This window comes from Primulina eburnea, chromosome 17 (genome assembly GCF_022965805.1).
Source record: "Primulina eburnea isolate SZY01 chromosome 17, ASM2296580v1, whole genome shotgun sequence".
Lineage (NCBI taxonomy): Eukaryota > Viridiplantae > Streptophyta > Magnoliopsida > Lamiales > Gesneriaceae > Primulina > Primulina eburnea.
The window spans coordinates 2,236,401-2,262,654 of NC_133117.1; the positions used below are offsets into that span (position 1 = coordinate 2,236,401).

Here is a 26,254-nt window from a genome sequence, read left to right on the forward strand (position 1 = left end):
GCTTTTGTTTCCAAGATAAGAATTTACTTAATTGGATAAAATGATAGATTTTTGCATGCTTAATTTTATGCCACGTCTGTCCTTATTTTGCTGCCGAGATAGAAGACTAATGATGTAAATGAGCCGAACTGTTCGCGAGTTTTTCGGATCTCGGCTCGTTAAAAAGCTCGTTCGGGCTCGTTCGTTAAGCTTATCGAGCCGAGCCCGAGCCTTATTTTGGGCTCGACAATTTTGTTGAGCCGAGCTTGAGATTAATGATGTTCGGCTCGTTAGCTCGTGAACATGTTCGATAATAGGTTCGTGAGCTCAAAATTGAGCTCGGCTCGTTATGCTGGCTCGTGAGCTCGAGCTCGAGCTCGGCTCGTTTAAGTGGTTCACGGGAGTTGTTGGTAAAAAAAAGGGATATCAGCGACGGTTTTAAGAAACCGTCGCCGATTAATATCAGCGACGGTTTTAGCAAACCGTCACTCATAGCAACGGTTTTGGGGTTTAGGGTTTTAGCAAACTGTCTATAAATTAAGCTTAGTCATCTTGAGTGTTCATTAAATGGATATATCCGTTCTCCTTACAATCGAAAAAAATGTCAGAACAAACCATATTTAGACGAAATTACAAACCATTTGTGTTTTCTAATAAAAAGTACAAAATTGTGGATCTCAATCGAAAAAAAAGTCTTGGATACTACGAACCATTTGTGTTTCCTACGCAAGCCTCGCAAGTTGTGTATTTGACTTATCCAACAACGAAGAGAGCAGAATCAGATTGGATGCATGTGAGTACTCTATGTAGGCGAGCCTTATGTCACTGATGTTGAGCCAAATACTGAGCATAATCAAATTGATGCGAACGATGCATTTCAAAACAACGAAAGTGGACCTCATGACATCTCAACTCAATTTCTTTTATCGTCTCAAAATCTAGTCGATGTTAATGTTATGTACGACAACGAAATTGATTTGAACTCAAAGTGAAATAGAAGAGGTTCAATATTCGAGCGACGATGTTCGTGACATTTATTGAATTGTAATTTGGAAAAAATATATATTTCATTAATTATAAATGTTAATGTTTTACAATTATTGAATTTATTTTAGCGAGCACGACATGGCAAAGATCCAACGTCATGAGAGCTATACGTTCATACACATCGACATGCAGATGGATCTTTCGTTGACACGCGATTCGCCTGCTCCACGTAAGTTTATTAAATTTCGTTATTCTCATCAACGTTACATTAAGAAAATTCAATTTGATTCATTTTAAATCAACATCACAGGAGGAGATGTAGCGCTACATGGCTGATTCATTTTGTATGAAACATTTGTATTATTATTTGCAGATTAATAATATGATCACATTTCTCAAATTTTGTTAATTTTTTTTCGATTATACAGAACAATATATTTTTATTTCAGATTTAAATAATTATAACATTTTAAAAAAAAACATTTAGCGGCGGTTTTTTGTTCAAACCATCGCGACATTAGCGACGGGTTTTATAAAACCCTTCGCTAATGGCGACAGGTTTGACATACTGTCGCTATAATAGCGACGGTCTAAAATAACCGTCGCTTTTTGGCGACGATGTATGTAACTAGCGCTATTTGCGACAGTTGTAGAAAAACGTCGCCGATCTGATCGACGACGTTTTTGTACAACTGCTTGGCGACAGTTTAAGAAAAACGTCGCCGATCCAGATCGACGACGTTTTTGTAAATACCCGTCGCTATTAGCGACGTTTGTGTCAATACCCGTCGCTATTAGCGACGCTTTTAATCAAAACCCGTCGCTATTAGCGAACCCGAGCTAGGCTCATTAAACAAGATAAACGAGCCATTAACGAGCCGAGCTCGAGCCGAGCCCGAGCTTCAAACCCGAGGCTCGTAACGAGCTCGAGCCGAGAAAATAATGAAACGAGCCGAGCCCGAGCCAGCTATTGCTCGGCTCGGCTCGGCTCATTTACATCCCTGTAGAAGACGGTACGCTTATATTATAAATATTTTTTTTTTTAGTTTTTTATTTCATATATGGAGCAAAATAAATCAATTGACTTTTTTTATTAAAAAAATATTTTTCAAACTATATTATACATTTGTATAAAATCTAAAATAGTATACTGCCAGACTGATAGACGTGTTTCGTGTATAAAGTAGCATGTTTTGGAAATACTTTTTCTATTTTAAAAATTGAATTTAAATATTTAGTAATATAATTAATCTGAAATAAGTTAATAAGTGCAAGTCAAGGTAAATCAGCATTTTTTGTCACATTGTTAATTTTATTTCATATTATCATTCCGTTCAAAATTTTTGTTCACTGTCTTATATTATTTTTAATTTTTTTTTTATCAGAATGCTTATATGATATCAAACACGTCAACATTTTTTGGTATTACGTTCAGATGAAAAAAATCAAAATTGAAAGAAAAAATACAAGTTAGCTAAGACTATGAATTATTGTATATCATGACTGCAAATGAAAAATATATGAGTTACAAGATAAAAAATATTGTTCTTTCATAAAAAAATTAAAGTAATTTATCTTTATATATTTTCATATAGATATTCTCTATTAAATATATAGAGATATTTTTGTCTATCAATAATATTTATTTTATTCGTAGAACTTATTGTTGCACTGTATTAAGAAAGAAGATTCTTGATTGAATAGTGCAAGATTCTTTTATGGACACGATGCCCAAACACCACATGCCAACAACATAATATGATATAAGGAGCGAATGAAATTGTATTTTATATATTAAGTTATGCACTTAGTGTTCGATAAGTTTTTTGTGAGATGGTCTCACAGATTTTTATTATGAGACAAATCATCTCTGTCCATATTTATAATAATAAGTACTATTTTTGAAAAAAAAAATACTACTTTTGACTTTTCTCGAGGAGTTTGAACACAAGTTTTCCGATAATTTATAGAAATTTGAGTCTAAAATTTCATAAAATTAGAACAATTTTGAAACCACATCTTCTACTTGTGATTTCCGTCCGTACTATACACATTATAACATCGTTCAACCTTGAATTTCCTTTTTGCTATTCATTCAATGTTTACCTAAATAAGTGAAAGGCATAGTTCATTTAGTAATGTTTGTACCAAAAATTAAATTGGGCTCTATTAATTGTCTAAGCACAAAAGTTTAAATTAATAAAGAAAAACAAGAGGCTAATTAATGTATTTAAATAAGCAAATAACGTCCAAGAAAAGAGATCGTGGAAAGAATTCATGGCTAATGGCAGAAGTGGAAGTGATCGTGGATAGTTGAGAAAGTGAGGAGTTGAGCAGCCAAGAGTAAAAAGAAACGGTCTCAAACGTGAACAAATAGAGAGAATTAAGCAGCACATCAAAGACAACACACATCGGAAAAACTCCAGGCAACTCCCTGCATAATTCTCATATATTTAGTAAAGCTTTTTCATGCTTTTCCGGTCATATTTTAGCATCATCGTACATTTTCTAGTACTATTTTGTTATGTTTTTGTAATTTACTATGATTTGTTGATACATATCATTTTGGGAGTTTATTTCATCAAGTTCTATTGTCTTTTATTTCGTTTCGGTGTTGTATTTGCTAATGAACGGTCAAATTTAGTGTTCATAATTGTCGTGATTCCTAGAAGTTAGATTTTCATTGTTTTTACACAAATTGATGCATTTTTTGCACTTGACATGCCTGCAAATCAAATATTGTGCAAACAAATACTGATCGATGAAATTAGCGTGACAACCATCAGTATGTGCCTGGCTATTGTTTCGCAACGGTTGTCTGTTGGTAATTTGGCTTTCAATAAATCATAAATTTGAACGCTTGTCAATTTTACTAAAAGTTGTAAATGATAGTGGCGTAACTAAAATTTTTAAAACGTATATCAACACAAGTATCACATTTCGATCGCTTTTTCAGGAAGATAATTATTGCACTCCAGCATCAATGCTTCGGGAATTCAAGCTTAGGTTGCAAATCGACATCAAAATTAAAATCAATGGTCATAGAAATGTCGATTGCTACCCACTCCGTCGACCACAAGATCGGCCCTCTGTTCGTAGAAGACCGTAGGCTTTCACCATAATGAACACACATTATCATGATCAGAGCTAACGAAAAATTTATATTACAAGTTAAAACAAGTGATGCCCGCATCTAAGAAGTGAACCGTGTATGTGATATGCTCCATTATAATGCATAAGCTCTTACTTTAAATCACATATAATTGGATTTAACGTCTCATGATCGAGTAGGTATTTTGTAAAACGGTCTCACAATCTTTATTCATAAGACGGATTAACTATGCTCATATCTACGATAAAAAGTAATGTTTTTTCATCAGTAATCCAAATAGAATATTTGTCTCACAAATTAACTTGTGAGACCGTCTCACATGAGTTTTTGTGATCATGACTGGATCGAAATATACTTCAGAAAACTGAAAATGAACACAATCTCAAAACTGAAAATGAACACAATCTCAAATTCTCAATCTTCAATCCCATCTCCCTTGAACAATGAAAAAATCAGGAAGAAACATAAAGGAACCACAATAAAGGCTGCAGCTTTCAGAAAATACTCCACTTGTCTCGAAATCACTCCAATTCTTGACCAGTCTCCACTGTACCTGAACATTACAAAAAAACCCACAATAAACATAACCTGAAAAAAAAAACTGTACATATATATATATATATATATATATATATATATATATATCTTCAGTTGAAAGAGATATATTAGTTACCCGGCATCTATGAACCCTAACGCAAATACTCCAATGGCAGACTGAACAAGAATTCTACCGCCTGATAATTTCGTGGGAAAAATGGGTTTTTCTTCTGATGATGTAGAAATTTCAGGGATATCTTTTTTCTTGGCCAGTGAAAGAGAGAGCTCGTTTCTTTTGATTAATTTTTTCTCCGAAGAAAGATGAGGAAATGTGTTGCAGAAGAAGGCTAGATTCTTGTGGATTGTGAACATTTTCTTGTGAGTTGTGAGGTGTTAAGTTTGGCAGATATTATCTACATATGATTTTATTGGCTAAATAAATTGTCAAAAAAGAACTACATTGACTTTTTAATAAAAACCCAAGCTTTATAAGCAAAATAAAAAGAGTAGGTTTTTTGTGAGATGTTTTCACGAATCTTTATCTGTGAGACTGGTCAATCCTATCGATATTCACATTAAAAAGTAATACTCTTAGTATAAAAAATGATATTTTTTCATGGATTACCCAAATAAGATATATGTCTCACAAAATACGACCCCTGAGACCGTCTTTCACAAATCTTTGCTTAAAAAATATTAGATAAATCCCGCTATATTATTATTATGTTTTTTTTAAAAAAAATAATGAAAAATAATAATATTTATCAAAATAAATAAAAAATAAAATTTTGTAATAACTAAAGGCCGGAAACTAACGGCCGGTTCAAAGTTCAATCCTTAACCCCTTATTGTTGTCTGTTGAGTATTAGTATGTAAATGAATTAAATCGAGCCGAATGTTAGTAAAAATTTAAGGCTCGAACTTCCAATTAAGTATGTTCGAGTTCAAACTCGATTCGAAGCTTGAAATTTTTAATTTTTTTGTTCAAGTTCGGCTCGGAATTTTTGAACATATTTATTAGTTATTTAACTTGAATAGTAAGATTTCATAGCTGTCCGAAAGACTCGAAATGTATACAATATTTTATATATAATTATAATTTTGTAATAACATATTAAGGCTCACGAGCAATTCGTGAATTATCGAACGAAATAATTTTAGTTTGAGTTTGACTAAAAAAAATTCGAACTTGTTCATATTCGATAAATACGAAGACGAATTAAATATTTATCCAACTGCCTCGAACAACTCGCAAATCGATTTGATTCATTTACATATCAAACTTAACAATTAAAAAACAAAAACAGTAGCGTCCAATCCTTTTATCCTCATTAATATGTTAAAGTGTATCTTATAATAACTACACTCATATGAATCCCTTAATTTCTTAATATTTATGTGACAATTTATTATTATTCATTAATACTCTTTCCAAATCAATTTTAAATATCAATGCAAATTATCTAGACACGTATAAGAATATTAATCTCCTTATATTTATCTAACACTTTTAATATTTATTATCACAGATAGTGTTTCATAATATGTACTATTTTACAAATACATATTAACTCAGAAATGTACATGTGTTCGATGAGGCCTGAAGCAGAAATTCAAAAATGGGTTCTCATGTTGCTATAAATAATGCTAAAATTCAGTTAACAAATAATAAATACACAAGAAACAATATATTACATAAAAAACAAGTCAATAAATATTGTAATTAATTACATAAATAATATTGTCTAGCTATTTTAGAGGAAAAAATTGTATAATTCAGTTTTCGGGTCATTTCTTTGTCAATTAACAATATAGTTAGCTCATTTAGTCTATTTGATATTATTGATAGAAGATAAATATTTATTAACTTCAACTTCAATAAACTTCTTTCTACTTATGCAACTGTTACTATGATAGTTAACAAACTCTTATATATATAAGTATTTGAGAATAAATCATTTAGTTTTGCTAAACACTGTAACATCTAAATTTTTTTTGAAGTTCTATACAATATTACATCAAGCTAGTTAAAAACTAACTCGTTAACTTCTTCAAACTCAACAAATGCCCCAAAGTCACTTGATATTATTTAAATTGTTCAAACCAAATTTGAAGAAAAGATTGAGTTTGATCAATTATAAACAAAAAATAATCAGATCACTCTTCTTTTTATTTAAGAGCTAAAAAAATTTATTTTAACAGATCATTAGCTCAAAATATATATGTTGGACCTCTCAAAGACCGAGTCCTGAGGCGGTGGCCTCCTTGACCTCATAAAAGATCAGGCCATGTATGTACTCAAACATTAGTATATATAAAGCAGAGAATTTGAATGTCCAACACCTGAAAAAATATTATTTGATCGATTTTTTATGCATTTTTGTATTATTTAGTTAATGTTTTAAAAAAATATTTAATATTTTAGTAAAAAAATAATGTATTTTGTAATATTTAATTGAAAAACCCAGGAAACAATACACGAGCTGGGGGTATTTTATTTTTTAAACTCGGTCAACTATTTTTTTAAGAAAACTAGTATTTAACCCGTGCGATGCACGGGATAATATTATTAAAAATTAGTGAAAAATGAATAGATATTTAAATTTTAAAAAATAATACAATTATAAAAAATAAAAATAAAAACTATTTTTTCACTAATTTTAAAAAGTTTCTTATATACAACGCATGTCGATTATTTTTTTTGGATAATAATCACTATCATATATCAAAATTTTAGACCGTGTTAGCCTAAGACAATAACATGATGTTCATCGTGTTTAGTGTATTGACGTCGACCATCAACCTTAATACATATTTAATTATTTACTTTTCGAGAAGTTATATATTATTATTTTTTAACATGTGATAAGAAAATATTTTTAAATCACATTCAATAAAATTAATAAAAATTATTTCTTAAAAATTCAGTAATTTCGTCTAAATCCACATTCACAAACAATTTTGTGACATGACACGTGTTTGACACATTTGAATGATAACAATAATTTTTTCATCAACATCTTTATCCAAATGGGTAGTGATTTAATTTACAAAATCTCTTCGTAATATACACAACAGCCTATTACTCCGAAAGAAAAATGAAACATTTGATCATAAGTAGATTATGTATAAATCAGAAAATTTATTTTATTAACATTTACTATGTGTATTCCAAAATAATGTCAACAAATTTTAAAAGGTGTCATCTAATAAGATGTTTGCTTTCTTTAGAATTGATTTAATCATTTCCATTACGGGATATTATACTATCATGTGTCCGTGAACTTTGTAATATAAAAGAAAATTATCAAATCAGTAATAAATAATAATTAAAATTTTTGTATAAATAGAAGAATAATATGTTTTATTTCTTGATCATGAAAGATAGATTTCAAACTTAATGTCTCGTTGTTTCCATATGTATGTATTTCATAACAACGAACAAATCTAAATTTAAACGAACATTACATCTTGAAAGGATTCAACTTATATATGGTGCTGAAAAGAAGAGTCATTTCAGAATTCAATTTTGGAATAGATAAATTTAATAAGATAAATTTTAATAAAATTGGTTTCTAATATAATATGCAATATTGCATTATTTATAATTTAAAATTCAAATAAGACATTTCAAGGGACAAAAAATATACATTGAACGCTTTTGACAGAATTATAACATACATTAACTCTTTCAAATTATGGAAATCCCGAATTGCATGCATTGAGTGTCAAATATTTCTGATTATTTAGGGTAATATACATGTGTATCGAAAGTAATTTAATGTCCATTCGAAATTCTTTTGAATCTATCTCTTTTAATTTTCTTGTGCTATCTTATTTGAATTTTTAAGAAGATAAATCAAGATATACAATATACATATGATTTTGGAAGAAAACTACAATGCAATAATTCTTTAAAATTAAGGTAATTTCGAAATAATATGTATTTGGGATAAAAAATTTATGATTATTAAATAGTACATTAATGTCCATTGGAATATTTTGTTGTAATGATAATTTTTAACACTCAACCAATTTTATTTTTAGAAAATTTAAATAAACTAATTAAATATAGTATTTTTTTAGTAAGTATTTTGAGAAATAAATTACTTAAAATAGCAAATTTAATTTTGGATGATTTACTTCATGAGTGATACTGAACATTACAATCATTTTTATTTTAAATTTATTTATATAGTTTTTACTTAAACCGATTGATATAATTAATGCAAAAAATTTTAATATAGTCTAGTTTTAATTTGAATAAAAAAATAAAAAAATATTTAATACATAAATTATATTTGAATTAATATAAAAATTAATTAAATTCAAAATTGAATTAAATGAACTGATATAATCAATGCAAACAATAATTGAAGTGATCATTTATTGCAGTGCACATATTTCAATATTGATGATAAATCTTTTCTTTTATAGAAATGAGATTTTGGCGGGAAATTACTATTTTTAGCAAAAACTCTGCTTTTATATATATATATATAGATGACCTCCTCAAGTATAATTCAAATACACTTGAGGAGGTCATTTTCTTAAAAAAAAGAAAGTTGACCGGAGGTTATTTAGCCAATTACCCCGGAGCGCGGGGTCATTTCTCATAGCGTGTAATTGATTGTTCATAGTTAGATACTGATCCCTGCAGTTATATACTACGATCGGTGTGGTTGCAGCATGATTGTCGTATATGGTTTCCCGTAGTTAGATAATGGTTTTGTAGTTATAAAATGATCTCCCGACCTACATTTTTTTTTGCAAAAAAATTGAGATATTCATAAAATTGATTTTGTTGTTCATGCAGGATGTCGATGACAAATATTATATGTGAATATGATGGGGAACGGGAAACTCTTGAGAATGATATTTGTAAATGGAGCTTTGGATTGGATTCTCCGATGGTAATATCGAAAATATTGCTGGTGAGATATGCATTGTTTTACTAAGATCCCATCTGTCAAATATTGAAGAAACTGATCTTGATGGAGTGGACTTTAGTCCAATTAATTTGACAGAAGATTTAGTAGGTTTTGCTACAGTGGAATTAAGTCCAATTAATTTGCCCAATCAACAAACGACAAAAGATTTGATAGTTCTTGGCTGCCCATGTTTTCTTGCAATTCTGTGGACCCACCCTGAGTTGTTGGCGCATAAAGATTCATGCTTCATGATTAGGGACTTATTTTATTCTCATCAATGTTGCAAGCTGAGCCGTGTGCGATAAACAGCTTTGACATCGACACGCAAAATCCTACGGTAAATCTCAACAATTCACGAGAACTATTGTCATTTTGATTTTTTCGGTCAAGTGTTTTTTTAAAAAAATTCACTTGATCTGTCTTTCAACTGTGCTTTATTTAATGTCATAAATACTGTCACCTTGCAGGATGTGGTGTGTAGTTTGCTAAACCCCAAACTACGGTAGATGAGATCCTATTTGTGTGGGCACTACCCTAATTTTATTTCAACGGGTAAAATCTTGTCACACATACAATTTCAAAAAAAAAAAGCGGGTCCTATATATGTTATCTTGTAATATATGTTTTCTAGAAACAACACGGAACACATTTTCTATTATTATTATTATTATTATTATTATTATTATTATTATTATTATCATCATCGTCGTTATCGATTGAAAGATTAAATTAATTAAGAATATTGTTACATATTTATGAAATAATAATAATAATAAATTTAATTATTTAAACTTTTTGTAAATATATTATCACAACTATAAACCAACAAAAATTAAAATTAAGAAAAATAAACGACACAAACACAATAACGTTAAACACCGATTCCTTATGCTAAGAGGTCAATCTATGCCTGTGTAGATGTTAATATAATTCTGATGATAATGAAAAATAAATAAAATTTAAAGATTTACTATTTGCTTGACCAAGATTTGGTATACAATTTAAGTTTTATATACATAACATGAATAAATGTCTCATGTTTGAAGGTTAATTTCCAGGAAAAAAAGCCACAAAAAAACCTATTTGACCAACAGTTTTTTTCCTTATATAAGAAACAATAATATATTAGAATATTAAAATTTAATAGTTACAAAAAACTGACGAGAGATCCGCATAGAAGAAAAAAATCACTAATTAAATCAACAACAAATATAATTCCAATACCTCATTATATCTGAAATCGAATATGAAATTGAGATATTCTTAAACTCTGAATGTTTCTCAATCCAGCCAGATGTCCGGAACTTAATCTTTTCCCAACACTCATCAACTGAATCCTTATATATTGTCGAAAATCCTTGTATTTCGCTCCATCCAGATTGACGAACAAATACAATGAACTGTCATTGTCTAAATAATCACACCTCTTCTATCAAGATTGCGTTCAAGATTTGAAACAAACAAGTCGTGCGAAGATCTTGGAATTACCAAAACCAAACCAACTTCTCCAAAGCTCAGTACCAAAGACTGCTCGTGAAAGGACAATACATAAGGATGTGATCATGACTCTCCACCTCTTACAAAATATACACTAGTTCGGACAAAGAGCACATAGTCGTTTTGGCAATCTAAACAAATACAAATGCTACAATGTTACAGAGTAAAAATTAGCACCATCAACAAATTAGATTTTCTCTGCTATTCTTCCCAGCTCCAACAGCGTACACATAACAGAACACGCCTGCAGGAAAGCGACGTTTGATACAAGAACTCCAATGTTCGATACCAAGGAATTAATTATACCTTGTTTTTGCCCTCAAGAATATGACTCACTCCTACAATCTTGAAGTTCTTCCTGTGAATGGTTAGCAAGACGCAGGCATTCTGACAAGCCAATTCCCATGCCGGATGGATTAAGCGATTTCCAGATATCGCAGGATAGCTAGTCCGTCCATGCAGGAATGCCTCGGATTTTCTGAAGAGCAAGCTGTCATCTCCTCTCATAATGAAATCAGCGTCTGCTGAACCGTCTAGCATTCTAGTGCACTCTCTCAATAGAAAGCTAAACAAGGTAGCCTTGTTCATGTAAGTGCTCGAACACGGGCAGATTAGGTACAGTCAGTTGAAGAAGTATGGAGACTCCAGAACTTTTTCAAGGTCAAAATCTCCTCTATCCGGCAGAGGAGGAAAGTTCAGGGTTGGATAGGATGCCTGAAAGCTTTCAAGCAGCTGCTTGTGCAGTTCATTCAATAAAACACAAGTAAATCATATAAAATGACACTATATAATGTGTCATAAATTTGAATACAGAAGAGGCTTTAATAAGTAACTTCTTATGACGAAAACAAATTAGTTGTAACACGTACTGCTTTATATGGTCTACGAAGTCAGGTAGGAGTTGTGTACTACACAGACATCGATGCATATATTTCACATACATTGATCTGTTACACTTAATAAACTCGCATTTTTGAATGTATTCTTTATTTAACAACTTAATAAGAAAAACAATAATCCTTAAAAGGTGGCTTAGAATCCGGGAAGAGGGGTGCAAAATTTTTTGTAGGTTCTATTGTTCAACCCCCCAGCATCCAGAAGATCTTTCACACGCACACGTAGATACAAAATATAGGAAGAAGCAGCAGAGTTCGACACCATGAAACACAACTAAACAACAGTTGACATGTTAATATTGCTTACATTTTCCAGTATAGGCATGTTGTACAGATCAACAAATTTTTGTCTTAGTATTTGATTCATCCTGTCAACGTCACATGCATGAGTCCAAAAGGAATCGTGCACACCTGTGATGCAAAAAAAAAATAGCTGATTTATTTTCCCCTAGTACAATCAGATCAACCGAGAACGCAAGTTCTGAAATATTACAGCTAAGTCATAGATGGGAAACATGTAGCACAATCAACCAAAAGATTATGGTCATTACAACAAACATGCTAAACTTCATTGCATCCTGAACCCCAAACATCTCTCTATCCTTGCCACATATGCATCTCCTCTTCTTCCCACACAACTCACTCGCACAATCACCTACCCATCAACGCACACACACACACTGTGCGCGACAATTTAGTTGATAGTGGAATGTTTGATTTTATAAGATTTAGGTCCTGTGTCCGAACCATACTTGGACCTCAAGTATGTAAAAATAAATAAGTATACAAAACATCTCTATCACATCTATACAATGTTTTAATTCCTTATCATGAACTTTCCACGGAAACCGATCAATTTTTAGTTACACGAAAGGGAATCCCAGGTCATAATTCTTTCAAATACTTTGATCTCTATGAATCTTGTAAACCACAGCAAAAGTTTGATATTGTAATTCCAGTATATCAATATATTCAATAAGCCACACACTACCACCTTTTGTATACAGTCAGTATTAAGCATGTCATTCTAAGTAAAATACTGCTTTCTCAAGATGGATTGGAGGAAAACCCAAAACATCAGCCAGCTGATATAGTTGGAAAGCTAGCTCTCCCAAAAATGAAACATAAATATATTAAAAAAAGGCTTGACATAAATGATAGCAATCTCACCAGGTCTATGAATAAATGTGGAAAAATTATCAAAACAAACCTGCAAAACGTATTCCAGCATCCCGACTAGCTATGGCAGTCATCATCATGTGTGAGCCATCCAGAGAATGCACAAAATTGGGGGGGAATGCAGTTCTCTGTTTTCTTAACTCAACCTGGGGTAAGACATTGTAATACAACACTTAATACTTGCAAGGCCAAATCAATCCTTCACAAAAATATGAGAGAGCTAACCGAGGAATGTCCAACTTACTGAATTGCCCTCACGTTGCAAAGCCAAAACCTGAAGAGTAGTTCTAATCTGCATAGACACGAGTCATGAGGTAAATCAGTAAGACAGTAACAAGCCCACAAGTCATATTTGCATTTGAAATGCTAAAACATTTTTAAATCATGCAACTAACAATGTCGATTCCAATACAGTAGCAATGCCCCCAATTTGGATAACAAGCAGCAAACTGCATTCAGTAATGATTATGGCAGAATTTAATGGTTCCAATACTGACAGCTGACTATTACTCAGTCAGCTTGTTAGGTTGCAAAACTCCTTTAACAATGCATTGATACCATTAATCTTTCTCAGTTTCTTTTATGGGTATCATTGAAACAATTTGTATTCGTGCTATGGTACCATAATGATTCCATCCAGGTAAGTTTACACAAACTACGTATACGAAAAATAAAGTGAGCTTATCTAATTGAGAGTACCACACTTACAACATGACGTTCAGTTTTAAAGTATGGTTGTACAACAGGAAGACCAAGAGGTGTTGTCCAACGAACAGGTTGATTTTCTGAGGAGATAATCTGTCAAATTTCGTAGTACAAAAAATATAAAATTCAGCAGACAACAATGACCAGCTTCACAAATACATCTCCTTATCAATGGGTAAAAATCAGATAATATTCTGGAATTATATACAGGAATAATTTCCTACTCTATTATATCCATGGCCTTTTCGAATGTAGGCACATGTTCATTTTATTAATTATTATAAAACAAGTGAGATTAATCAGAGTTTTAACCCCTATACATCAATCTTGTTGATGCAAATTTAGCCAAAATAAATTAATCATCCATTAGATATCAATCTCTCTAGGGTATATTCCCAACTTAACATTAAAAACAGTAGAGACAAAACCATCACCTAGTATTCACGTTGCTTGCCAAAAAAAAAAGAAGGAATTTCGACACTATTTGAGTGACCAGTAACAATAATAGTAGCCACCCAATTGTTCAGATGAAAACAATACACGCTTTTGGCATCATTTTAGTAAGTTAAACCTCACATGATTTTATTATGTCTGACTGATCTCTTTATCTTCATATGTGAACATCTTTGTTGCTGCTCAACAGAGGCTATGATGGATGCACCATTGGACATGATTAACTTCAAGTTTTTTCATTTCTTTTTTTTTTCTATCACAACTTCAGCACTTTCCTTTGTTTCAATGTTCAACTTGAGTGGGACAAGTATAGATAATGTTTTTGAAATTAGATTTGATATCATCAAGATCAGAATATAAATTTCACAACATTTATTAAGATTCATTCAGGAATCATTTTTAACAATATTCATCCCGAGATGCTTTCTCATAAGGATAAGCAATTGTATTCCGAACTTTTTCTAGTCATCTAAAAACCCGTTCTAGGATAAAAGCCCTCATGACCAAACAATGAGAAGATAAAAATCTGCATTTAAAGTTACAAAGTAAATTGATTGAGTGTAAAGTAAAAAATACCCAAAAGTAGCATTTCTCTGCAGTAACTTTTAAAATGTTAAACTTGTTTTTATTTTGTGCATAAAGGGATTGAGTATAACCGAAAGAAACCCGTAAAGGGTAGAAGAAGTGGGCTCATATGAAGAACAAGCCCTGCATTGTACATTGAAAATATAGTTCCTGCATTCGGTCTAATGGTAAAGGCTCGACAAAACTTTTTTTCCACTTTTCTCTATGCTAGGGTACACCTTTTGATCTTGATTACAAATTTCAATTATTATCTTCCTTATTTCCCACATAAGATTTAGAGTTTATTAATCCACAGATTATGGCTATATTTGATCTTGCTTTCCACACTTTCTGGAAAATATTTCCTGGAGATGCGTTTTATGAAAAATATTTGGAGAATGTAATATATATTTTGACACCGGTTAGCTAAGTTAATTTCTCTTTTCACTATCTTCATATTGTTAAAGAATTTAACAGTAAGAATTTCAACATGAGATACATCAGTTTGCAATCTTTGACAAACCTTAGCACAATCACTTAGCCAACCCATTATAGCACGTGCAGCTTGAAATAACTCACCAAGGGCAGTCAATGTGACCTGTGAAAGATTTATGCATTAATTAACAAGCAATTTTAAAAATTATCACAATTTCAATTCAGCAAAAAGACACATTTATTTTCAGAAAAATCTATAGACATTACAAGAGGGTGCGGGTGCACATGTTACTTCACTCTAGAAAGGTTGGCAGACACCACAACTGTTCTTGATTGTTGTATGATTATAGTCAGAAACTCTATCATGGAATGAATCACTAAGTTCAGCAGTAGGTTTTAAAATTTAACATGTCGAAGTTTACTGAATTCTCATTCACTGTCCACATTTATGAAAATTCTTCCAATATGGCAACTTTTCTTTGGCAATAAAATCCCTGATCTTGAACACAGGCTTGAATCCACAGCAGTAAGGTTGAACTATAACAAATAATGAAACACGAATATTATAAAAAAAAGTTGACCTTTACCACGAAATCTGCTAGCAAAAGTAACAGGGTGAAACTGAGAAATACTCATGATGCCTGCACACTCTTACTGCTTACTCAACATTTGAGTGGCGCCTAAAAGGTGAACAAGAACTTATGGGTTACCTTGACAATAATAAGTTTTTTTGTTATCGACCACTTGCATGATGGGAATACCGAGTTATATACCCACACAGTAACTAAACAAGGAGCATGACTGATCCAAAACTAAACTAATTGAGGAGAAAACATATAATTTGGTAATTTACGCTGACTACAAAAATCAAACAAAAAACTAAGCAACTTCAGCATGCATTTAACCTAAGTCAAATGTCCTGTAACTAGTAATCCAAGACATAAGGTGACATGCAAAATTTTAGAAATTACGGACATCAACCATATGACAAGCACTCCATCGACTGAAAGACTACTGGGCAAAGTCAAGTAACATTGAAGAGCACACATGCGAGTTCACACATGTGCGAAGCTACTAGATAAATTTTCTCTATGACATAGCATAACAACCTAACTAATTTGATTCCCGTAATTTTATTTTTTAATTCATTTTTGATTTATTATACTTGTATATAAAAGCACAGATGTATCACCTAAGAGATAATGTGAATAGAATACAAATCCCTTTACATCATCGAGCATTTATAATTTCTAACTTGGTATCAGAGCCGATGGTGAGGCCTCCTCCTCTGGTGGGTCCGACCTCTCTGCAATTTCTCCGGCTACCCCTACTTTCTTTAACCCAATCAATGAAATTAACACTATCAAATTAACTAATGATAATTTCCTTCAGTGGCAACTCCAAGTTCAATCTGGAATTTCTACTGGAACATCGCCTGAACCCTCTCCATGTAACTTGGTGTCGTCAAGACAAGTTACTTTTTTCTTTTCTTGTTGCATCCATGGCTGATGGAATCCAATGTAAAATGATTGGGTGCACTACCTCTGCACAACTTTGGTCCCGGATCACTCGCCTATTTGCTACTCGTTTCAAGGCAAGAGTGATGCACTATAAGTCGCAACTTCAGACTCCAAAGAAAGGGGGCTAGGGTATGCAAGAGTACTTAAGCAAGATAAAGAGTGTTGTTGATATTCTTGATGTCTGTGGTCATGTCACCTCTGAAGAGGATCATGTTCTTCACATTTTGGTGGTGTAGGCTTGAAATATGACTCTGTAGTAGTTCATGTTTCCTCCCAAATCGATACTCTTTCCTCGTCTGATGTTGGAGCCCTCCTTCTTGCTCATGAAGGGCGTATTGAATCTTACACCACCAATGTCGATGGAACCTCTCCCATCGTTAATGCCAGTATGTTTTCTTCATCAAAAGGATGTGACTTCCCACAACAAGGATCTCATACTCGCGATCGGGGACGTGGGCGTGGTCACTCCAATCGTGGTGGCAAAAGTCCTGGAACTCCAATCGACCTGTTTGTCAAATATGCGGTCTCAATAATCATATTGCTGAAATATGTTACTACAGGTTTGATCGTGATTTTGTTCCTAAACAAGGGGACAGGACATCCTATCTCACCCTTCCCAGCAATCCTCACCCATGAGACGTCACTCTCCTTCTGCTGTTGTGGCAATAACAAATCCACATATGGTGCAAGATGACTGGTTGTTTCCTGATTCGAGTGACTCCTACCATGTCACACACGATTTGAACAACCTCTCTATTGGTTCTGAGTATTTTGGTAGTGGAAAAGTTTTCATGGGAAATGGGTCAAGTTTGTTATATCTCACATAGGTTCATCTGAGTTTTCTTCTGCCTCTCGTTTATTTAATCTGCAGTCCTTACTTCATGTTCCTCAAATAAATGCAAATCTCTCAAGTGTTGGTAAGTTTGCTCAAGACAACATTTTCTTTGAATTTCATCCGTCTTACTGTCTTGTGAAGGATTGAATGACGCAAACAACAATCCCTTTGCATGACGCACCCAAGAGATAATGTGAATAGAATACAACATTTTATTCGAATGACGCACCCAAGAGATAACGTGAATAGAATACAAATCCCTTTGCATTATCGAGCATTTATAATTCCTAACTGGCAAAAATTGTCATACAAACGCGTTAACACGCGAAAGAAATAAACTTTGCTTGGGTGGAAAACCGAGAATCAAGAACCAATAATTTCTTTAAATTCAAGATGCTAACGCAATCAAACTTGCAGAAAGAGGAAAAGAGGAAGTAGAATAAGAAAGTAAAATCGACATTGCTGCAAGAAGAGAACTCTTTCTTGCGCATCAGACTTACTTTAGCAGCATAACAAGCTGCACTAAAGAGAAGTCTGTCATCAGTGATGAGACCCTTCTCCTCCAACCTTCGTTTGATCTGCTCGCGTGCACCAACATAGGTGACTCCATATACTGAAGTCATCACTGTTTGTTTGACAAGTTTCCTATCCACCTAAAAGCTTTCAAAAATTCAGTTCCTCGGATGTGAACATAATCTCTCAATACAAGGAAAACAAAGTTCAGTTGCTAGTAGTTCTATAAAATAAATACGAACCTGACCAATCAAGAGTTTGGCAAGCAAGGCATTCGGATCAGTTCCAGGATCTTTAATACTATCTCTTTTCATGATATCATGGACCCTGAAATGACAATAACTGAATATGAATAACACATATGATGTCAATAATACAATAGAAGGCAAAATGATTTGCCAGAAATGTATGTGAATAAAGTATGCACGAGCAGGTTTAGTAGTGGGTTTAAGTGGCTGAAGAAGCTTCTATCAACGCTGATTGATAACATTACATCATTCAATTTGCATTAGAATTAATGTCTTAAAAGTCAAATCAACAAACCTCTCTGCAATTTCTGAGTAAACATCAGAAGGTTTATCTTTGGCAACTAAATTGACAGCAGCAGCTTCAAACTGAAAAAAATCAGAAAGCCAGCAAAGGGACGTGTATGTCATTTAAAGCTGTCAAGTGAAAATCAAGTAGCCTGAGTCGATAATGATTAAAGATACTATAAAGAACTTCAAAGGGTTATAGAGAGGCCAATAGATAATAAAGCAAAAAACTGGAAAAATGAAACTCAATGAGTCTCGGACACAATTCTATTAGCAGACAGATCCATCATACGCTAGTGCAAACAAAGATAATTCACACTGCATATCGGACTAGAACAGAGACATACAGTTCACTCATAAACAGATACTTCAAGAAAGTATGCTGCTGGAATAGAAAAGAAATGGTTAAACTACTTCAAGAATAGAACTTTTAATTGAAAAAACGAGAGTTTATCTGTCTCAACCGGTCATCCCCAATAGCTATAAATGATGAAACAAATTTTGGGCAAACAAAGTACTCCACAGAAGATAAACAAACATGAAAAAAGGCTCACAGTGTCTCTTCCAATAGCTGCATAGTGCTGCAGGCCATTGCACGAGCCATCCTACGTCAGGAAACCGAACAACAAATATTAAGATCACTAGAGCAAATGACATGGTAAAATTCAGACGCTCAGAAAAAAATCAGAACATAAGTCGAGGGACAAAAATAAGGGGAAAAAAAGAATAAGAGAACACAATATTTTGGAAGGACGAAAAGCAAGTGATGGTTAAAAAATTCATTAAACTAAGATTTAAGGTATACAATGCTCAAGTCGTGAGCAATATGAAACAAAAAATTGAAGCAGCCCCTCAAAAATAAGGCTGCAAATAAGTGAGCAACCATGATGTAAATTTGAAAGCTAAATTTCCCTTAACAGAATCTCTTGGAATGACAATCAGCAGAATCAGGAATCTCGATTCTTCTGATTCCTTCACATGCAGCATGAATACAACACCGAATTTTTTCTTTTAAAACATTACTATCATAATAAATTGTTTTTTTATCAAGCCTTTGAGTCATACAGTCACCACCCCCCTTTTATTTTATCTTTTATTACTGTTCCATCAATGGCAGTTGATAAAAGCAAGAAGGATCTGCAGGTTACAAGTACATACCAGATGAATTGGCAGATGTGAGATAACAGTGTGTGGTGATGAACTATTTAGGGCCTCAGCAAGATTAATACACGCAGCTAGGCACTGAAAAGGGTCCTCAGCCTTCAACCACCAACAATTTCCATTATGGAAGTTCTTAGCAGAATCTAATATTTCAGCTACATTGGTATCCACAAATGAGAGACGTTCCTCATATGAGAGTTTCTCAATGCCTCCTCCATATAGGTTTGCCAAATGAATTTTCAACCAACGTAACCCAGACTTCCCTAGAGGCCTTCCTTCAGAAAACTCAAGAATTCCTCTACAAAGATCAGAACTCAGATGATTTAAATGAGGGTGCATGGGATATGCACGGCCACGAAAATCAAGATTGTGGGGATAGTAAAAACCTTCCTCGTCTTTCATCTTCCGAGCAACCTGATTCACAAAATTTCTGTTTAGTGTCCAAGACTGATAAACCTGTTCGTAGTTTCTTAGAGGTTGTAGATATAGGGGTCAGTCATACATTTCGATGGGACGTGCGCTTTAGAAGACATCTAAATTAGATTGAGTTGGGGGACTTTGCTAACCTACTAGGAATCTTAGATACAGTCAGGTTAGAGTTGACAGCAGAGGATTTCAGGGTTTGGTTGGGTTATTCTTCGGGTCGTTTTTCAGTTCGTTCTCTCTACAACTCTTTCTTTCCCATTACCATTTTTCCCCTCTTCTCATGTTATGATCATATCTGGAAAATTCATGTCCCGCAAAAGGTTCAAATATTCTCGTGGATTGTGGCTTTGGGCAAACTTCCGACTTCAGACTCAGTGCAAAGAAGATGGCCAAGTTGTGTATTAAGTCCGCAATGGTGCACTTTATGTCACAACCATGACGAAAATCAGATCATTTACTCGTACATTGTTCTTTTTCGAGAGGAATATGGATAGAGGTGATGCAAGAGTTGAGTTTTGAGTGGGTATTTCCGAGAAATGCACGAGACATGTTCATTATTGACCCCGAAATTCCAGCAGGGATAAGAGTTAACAGATTCTGGTTTTTAGTCATTCATTCCACTTTTTGGTCGATCTGGCTCGAGAGAAATAACAGAATATTCAAAGAAGGGAACGCATCCGTGGAAGAAGTATGGGAGATGATCAAATTCAGGGTGGCAACTTGGACAACGAAGCTCACGGAGTTTAATCACTTTTTCGTTTCAGATATTGTCAGGGATTGGAAGTTTGTATTGTCTTGACGATTGTTCCTAGCATAGTTATACGTCGTGGATTACTCATCCTATTTATGTAACACGTCTATTTTTATAATAAAAAGTAATGTTTCCTATCAAAAAAAAGATATCACCCTTGTATTTAATGACCATGGGCATCAAGGATTTATTCAAATTAAATATTGGAATCAGGTTATCATTCATGAGATATTAGAGGAGACATCATATTAGACTGGGTAGTTTATGATTTTTGCAAAAAAAAATAAACTTATAAACCCAACATCAATAAAGAAGATGCCAATAATTTATGGTATAGAAGTTGGCAACTTTGGAGGGATTATCGCTTCAGTTGTACTAAATTGAAAAATGACCACCCAGTTTTTATAACCCCTGGTAGAAAATTTGTATACTTGAAAATGCATCTCAAGCGCCAGACATGAAATATTACAGATGACCAAGGAAACAAATATGATGTCACTTGAATAATTTTTTACTTTTGCATAATAAACAGTTCCAAATCGTTAAAATCGTACTGATAGCTTGAGTTCGGTGTCACATCTTTGAGAATGCCTCTCTTGATTGATTTTCTTTGCCTTTCGGACATTCCATTTCCATTTCTTAACTTCTAGCAAATCAACAGAGAGCAATTCCGGAATGGGAACCTACACCATGAAAACGTATTTCTATCACGACAAAACATATAGCAACTTTATTCTGTGTAGATAAAAGAGTTAGGGCACAAAAGCTTCACATATCACGCAATTTCTGAAAAAAGTGGCATCAGTGTGGTTCCACAAGAGTGAAGACAAATTAATATTAAGGTAGTTACACTTACGTCTTTGCGATCTACCAAACCAGCAATGTTGCCTCCACTGGCCCAAATACTTTCCACCACACTTAATATACGGTTGTTCACTCTCCACTTAGTGTTTCCTAAAGTATCAAGGGCCTGCATATTCAATCAGAACTCAACATACTACCTCATTCAAACACATCTAAATTGAAATAGAGAGCATCCAAGCAACAAGTATCATGGTGCAAGGAAGAGGTTATAAAATAACTCCTACAATCAAAGAGACAACAATATAAGTATGTTTCGTTTTGCAATACATAAGTTGGTATTTACTTTTGAAGAGAAAATTGCATTTGAACTATTGAACATAGTGAGGATGCCTAACAAATGCTATTTCACACTTGACTCCATCGCCCAACTGAGTGCATGGCATGCCAACACAAAGTAAAGGACGCAAGTGCACCACTTACCTCATATACTTTCTGCAGCTGTTTTGCAGGAACAGCTCTAACAGCATCCTGTTGCTGTCGTGACCCACGGGTTCGCATCATATATGAAGGTAAGAACAGGTACCCACCTTTGTCATACCTGAAAGGATGAGACGAATTGAAAACAGAATATAAGAACATCAAAACTGAGAGTACCCATCATAATCCATGGTTAGGTCACTACAATATGTAAGTAATAAGAATTGGGTGTTATACGTCTATGGAAATTCTTTTCAAGCGTTGGCATCTTATTTTATTTAACTCCATTGACACACTAAATTTAATAGCATGAAAGCTTAAAGTTTTCAAATAGAACCGTCAATTGAGAAATAGAAGTCTACCCCTTCCATTTTTTTGGTGGCACCAACATTGGCACATAAGGAATGATCATATGTTTAACCTGAAAAGGGCATAAAATTAGAAATTTCAAGGCAATGCTGAAGGCTAACTATGATGCTTGAAGAAGATAAGAAACAAAATCTAAAGAAGGAATTTGAAGAACATTCAAAGATGAAAAGGTACTGCACTTTCACATGAAAGAAACTACTCTGACAAGTGATTCCCAACTATATGTTTAAGAATTGCATCAGGGTCCAATGTCAAATGAACTTCATAAAGATCAACAACTGCACTCTGTACAACATATCCCCATAGAGCGAATGAAAAAAAAAATAAGGATATGAACCATTGATCTAATCACTTCAAGCCACGTAGAGGCCAGCAATATGTTGAAGCCAAGAGCCAAAAACAATAACTTCGTGCACGAGACAAATACGAAACAAATTAGCTGTAGAATCGACTCACAGCGGTATCAAGCCCATCAAGGACAAGAGGATCACATTCAATCACTCCATACCTTTTCACAATGTTATGCCTGAAAGAGACGAGGAGCAAAAATTATGAACACCAAAGTTGCCTACCAAATTAATCACAAGACTTATCAAACCTACAAGCTCACAATAATTCATGAACTTGACAATCAGAAGTTGAAGAACAGAATGCAACTTGTTGCTGAGACGGTTTTGCAATGCACAGCAGTCAATGCTATTAGCCATACTACACATGCTTGGTCCCAATGTCTTATGATGGTAAAATCCAATTAAATAAAATATCACTCACCCATATTCTTTGGTTGCAATCTTGAAGATGTGTCTAAATGCAGGGCGGACATCAGGGGGACTGTCAGCTGACTGAGTGACTGGAGGTTGCACATAAGCAGTTTGTATTAACAACTGTATCAGACAACAGCCCAACTGCAAGACATCTAAATGGCTTAGAAACAAGAAGGTAAATGCATAAATGTAAGCACTCAGTTCTGAGATTATCATGGAAGCTCCAAACCTTAGCCTGTGTATCTCGACCCCATGACTTAAATTCCTCATTTCTCACCAGCTTTTGGACCTCCATCACCCTGTTCTTTCTAATTAGACTCCTGACTCGTTTTCTTAACAGCACTACGTCCTTACTTGAATCTCCTTCACTTTCCTCTACCTTTGCTCTTCCCTGAAATTTTTTTGTTTTCTCCAAGAAGTTATGAATTCTTACCTGGAAAAAATCAATTACAAAGACACAATTATTTACTGTACCAGTAAGAAAACGAATTCCGATTTGGGAAAAGTGTGAAATGAGAGAATGTGTGTTGTTCCAATGTACGGGAATAGGGTAAATGGACGACCTCGAAGTCTAATCAGATAACACAGCGCAGATAGATACTTGCAAACATATAATGTGTTTTCTTCATCGTATCAGGGACCTAAATTGCTCAATCACAAATTCAAAGCAGCAAATATTCGTTAATATAGTTGAATCTGATCGTGTTCATCATATCAGGGACCTAAATTGCTCAATCACAAATTCAAAGCAGCAAATATTCGTCAAGATTGCTAGTCTATAATCAGCTTGGGAATACTTTCCTCGTAGGAACTATGAATTATATCCACAAAGGACATGTCAGCCATTATCATTTTGCCTCATAAAACAACCCTGTCTCATTCGGACAAACTTATAACATTAGTTGGTGTTCCAGACATTTGCATAAACTAATTATGCAGATAATACTCAGCTCAATTCCATAAAAACATATATTCCAATGATTTAAAACATAAGTTCAACAAAAAATACAATTATGTAGCAAAAATAATAAAGATGAAAACCTCCATATCCACGCAAGCAAGAACATATGCTGATGATCAACATGCTTAATCACTCATAAGCCATAAGAGAGCACCTCCAAATGAACCTCAATGACTTGTTCTTCTTGTTTTATTTTATTATTACAATTGTTAGTATCTTGTTTGTGGTATTGAATATCATAAATTATTCTCATTCAATTCAGCATCTTCAAAAAATCTAATACAGTCAACTAATGAAGAAGACTCGGGAGTGGTTACATTTCAATCCTCATCAAGTAAGCAACTATTGACATAAATACTGATAGTCAAACCAACAAAAAAATCATATCCATGGGCGGCAGGGAAAGTAAAAAGAAACAATATAATTCGTAATTGGCAATACCATTAGGGGTAAAAAAAAACTTCATGGCTCAAATCACAAAATGATAATTCTGACCTCTTGCTCAATTGCCACCCCAATTTGAACTGCTGCCTCCACGACACGCACATGTCTATCCTCCTTTCCACCCATCATCATCAGCGCCATAATCTTATGCATCACAATGACAGCCATTTTTTCAGCTGGCAGGGCATCTACAAAAGGCGCAAAAGCCGCCTTATTTTTCTTAGTCCTTCGGGTCTTCTGTTCCTTCATGATAGCTTCCCTCAAAGGCTCAAACCACCCCAAGATCAATTTCTTGACATAAGGCAAATTAGGAGCTAGTTTTTTCTCACACATTTCCCTCTCCAATTCTCTGTACTCCTCCACCTTATTCTCCCACGCCTCGGTCTCTGCCTTTATCTGTCTCCTCCTCAACAAATAATACCTGCGACTCTCCATTTCTTGAAATTCTATTTTGACCCCACTTCTACTCTTGCTCCTAAAGAGCAAATTTTTCATGAAAATAGAGGATATCCAAGGTGGGTCCTGGATAAAAATTCTCTTAGTTTCTTCCCCAGATAATTTTTTAGGCAAACCATCAGGGATTACTTGTAAATTCGACAACTTTTCGATCTTCTCCTGGAAATTTTCATCCGTAGAGTCATGTAAAGGGGGAGAAAGAACAGGTGAAGGATTGCGGAGGGAAGGGAGTTTAATGGTTCTAGGGAAGGAGGTTGAGTGAAGCTGGTGGCTCTGAGAAAAATTGGGAACTTCGGGGGTTGACATGGAAAGGAAATTCGGTTTCTTGCGGGGTTTCCATGAAGAAGAAGTGGAAGCAGAAGAAAGAGAGGGACATTGCTGAAACTGAGCTTTGGGTCTTGGGTTGAATGGAGCCGTGGAAGCCATGGTTGATGAGGAACGGAGTTGCGCTCAATCAGGATAAGAGGGTTGAAGAATGCATTCCAAAAAACTTCCTAAAACCCATTGGCAATATTATTTATTTTCTTGTTTTTTATTTATTCATATACATATACATATATATATATATATATATATATATATATATATATATATATATATATATATATATATATATATGTATATATATATATATATATGTAATCCAGGTCAGGGGTTTTTCTAAAAATAATTTAATTTTTAAAATTAATTTCAAAAATAATTTTTAAAAAAATAGTATGCAAAAATATCACAATCCGCGTTTAGGGTGCGGTGAGCAGCGTCCATGCTCCGTAAATGCGGACGCTGCACACGCGTGCTCCACGTCGGAGCGATGGAATATATATCAAATCCGTCGTTAAAATTGAAACAGCGACGTTTCAAAAACCGTCGCTATGCCTGGAGCCCTAATTCAAGATTCTGTCTTTGGTGACAGAAAACAATATTTTCGTACTCGACAAATAATAAATTGATCAAATATATCAAAT

General features: G+C 33.8%; 2 protein-coding genes across 3 annotated transcripts; both read right to left on the reverse strand.

Annotated features, from left to right (window-relative positions):
- Positions 1-4,461: 4,461 nt before the first annotated feature.
- On the reverse strand, positions 4,462-5,028 carry LOC140818324 (uncharacterized). The gene is made up of 2 exons (XM_073178253.1): positions 4,752-5,028; positions 4,462-4,631 (listed from the first exon to the last, which is right to left on the reverse strand). The coding sequence occupies exons 1-2, from the start codon at positions 4,985-4,987 to the stop codon at positions 4,493-4,495; spliced, it is 375 nt and encodes a 124-aa protein (XP_073034354.1). The 5' UTR covers positions 4,988-5,028; the 3' UTR covers positions 4,462-4,492.
- A 6,117-nt stretch (positions 5,029-11,145) lies between these two features.
- Positions 11,146-25,802, reverse strand: LOC140818496 (DNA-directed RNA polymerase 3, chloroplastic-like). Of its 2 annotated transcripts, XM_073178466.1 has the most exons (19): positions 24,885-25,802; positions 23,658-23,861; positions 23,436-23,569; positions 23,121-23,190; positions 22,658-22,716; positions 22,299-22,416; positions 21,871-21,984; positions 21,569-21,697; positions 19,835-20,251; positions 19,231-19,281; positions 18,687-18,757; positions 18,386-18,470; positions 18,131-18,283; positions 15,364-15,438; positions 13,827-13,916; positions 13,363-13,410; positions 13,150-13,264; positions 12,247-12,350; positions 11,146-11,775 (listed from the first exon to the last, which is right to left on the reverse strand). In XM_073178466.1, exons 1-19 carry the CDS (start codon positions 25,713-25,715, stop codon positions 11,665-11,667), a joined length of 2,979 nt encoding a protein of 992 aa, XP_073034567.1. In that variant the 5' UTR covers positions 25,716-25,802; the 3' UTR covers positions 11,146-11,664. The 2 variants fall into 2 exon arrangements, 1 of the variants encoding a protein (XP_073034567.1); XR_012114994.1 differs by lacking the exons at positions 11,146-11,775; positions 12,247-12,350; positions 13,150-13,264; positions 13,363-13,410 and adding an exon at positions 15,863-15,955 and having other exon boundaries at positions 13,822-13,916.
- Positions 25,803-26,254: the final 452 nt, after the last annotated feature.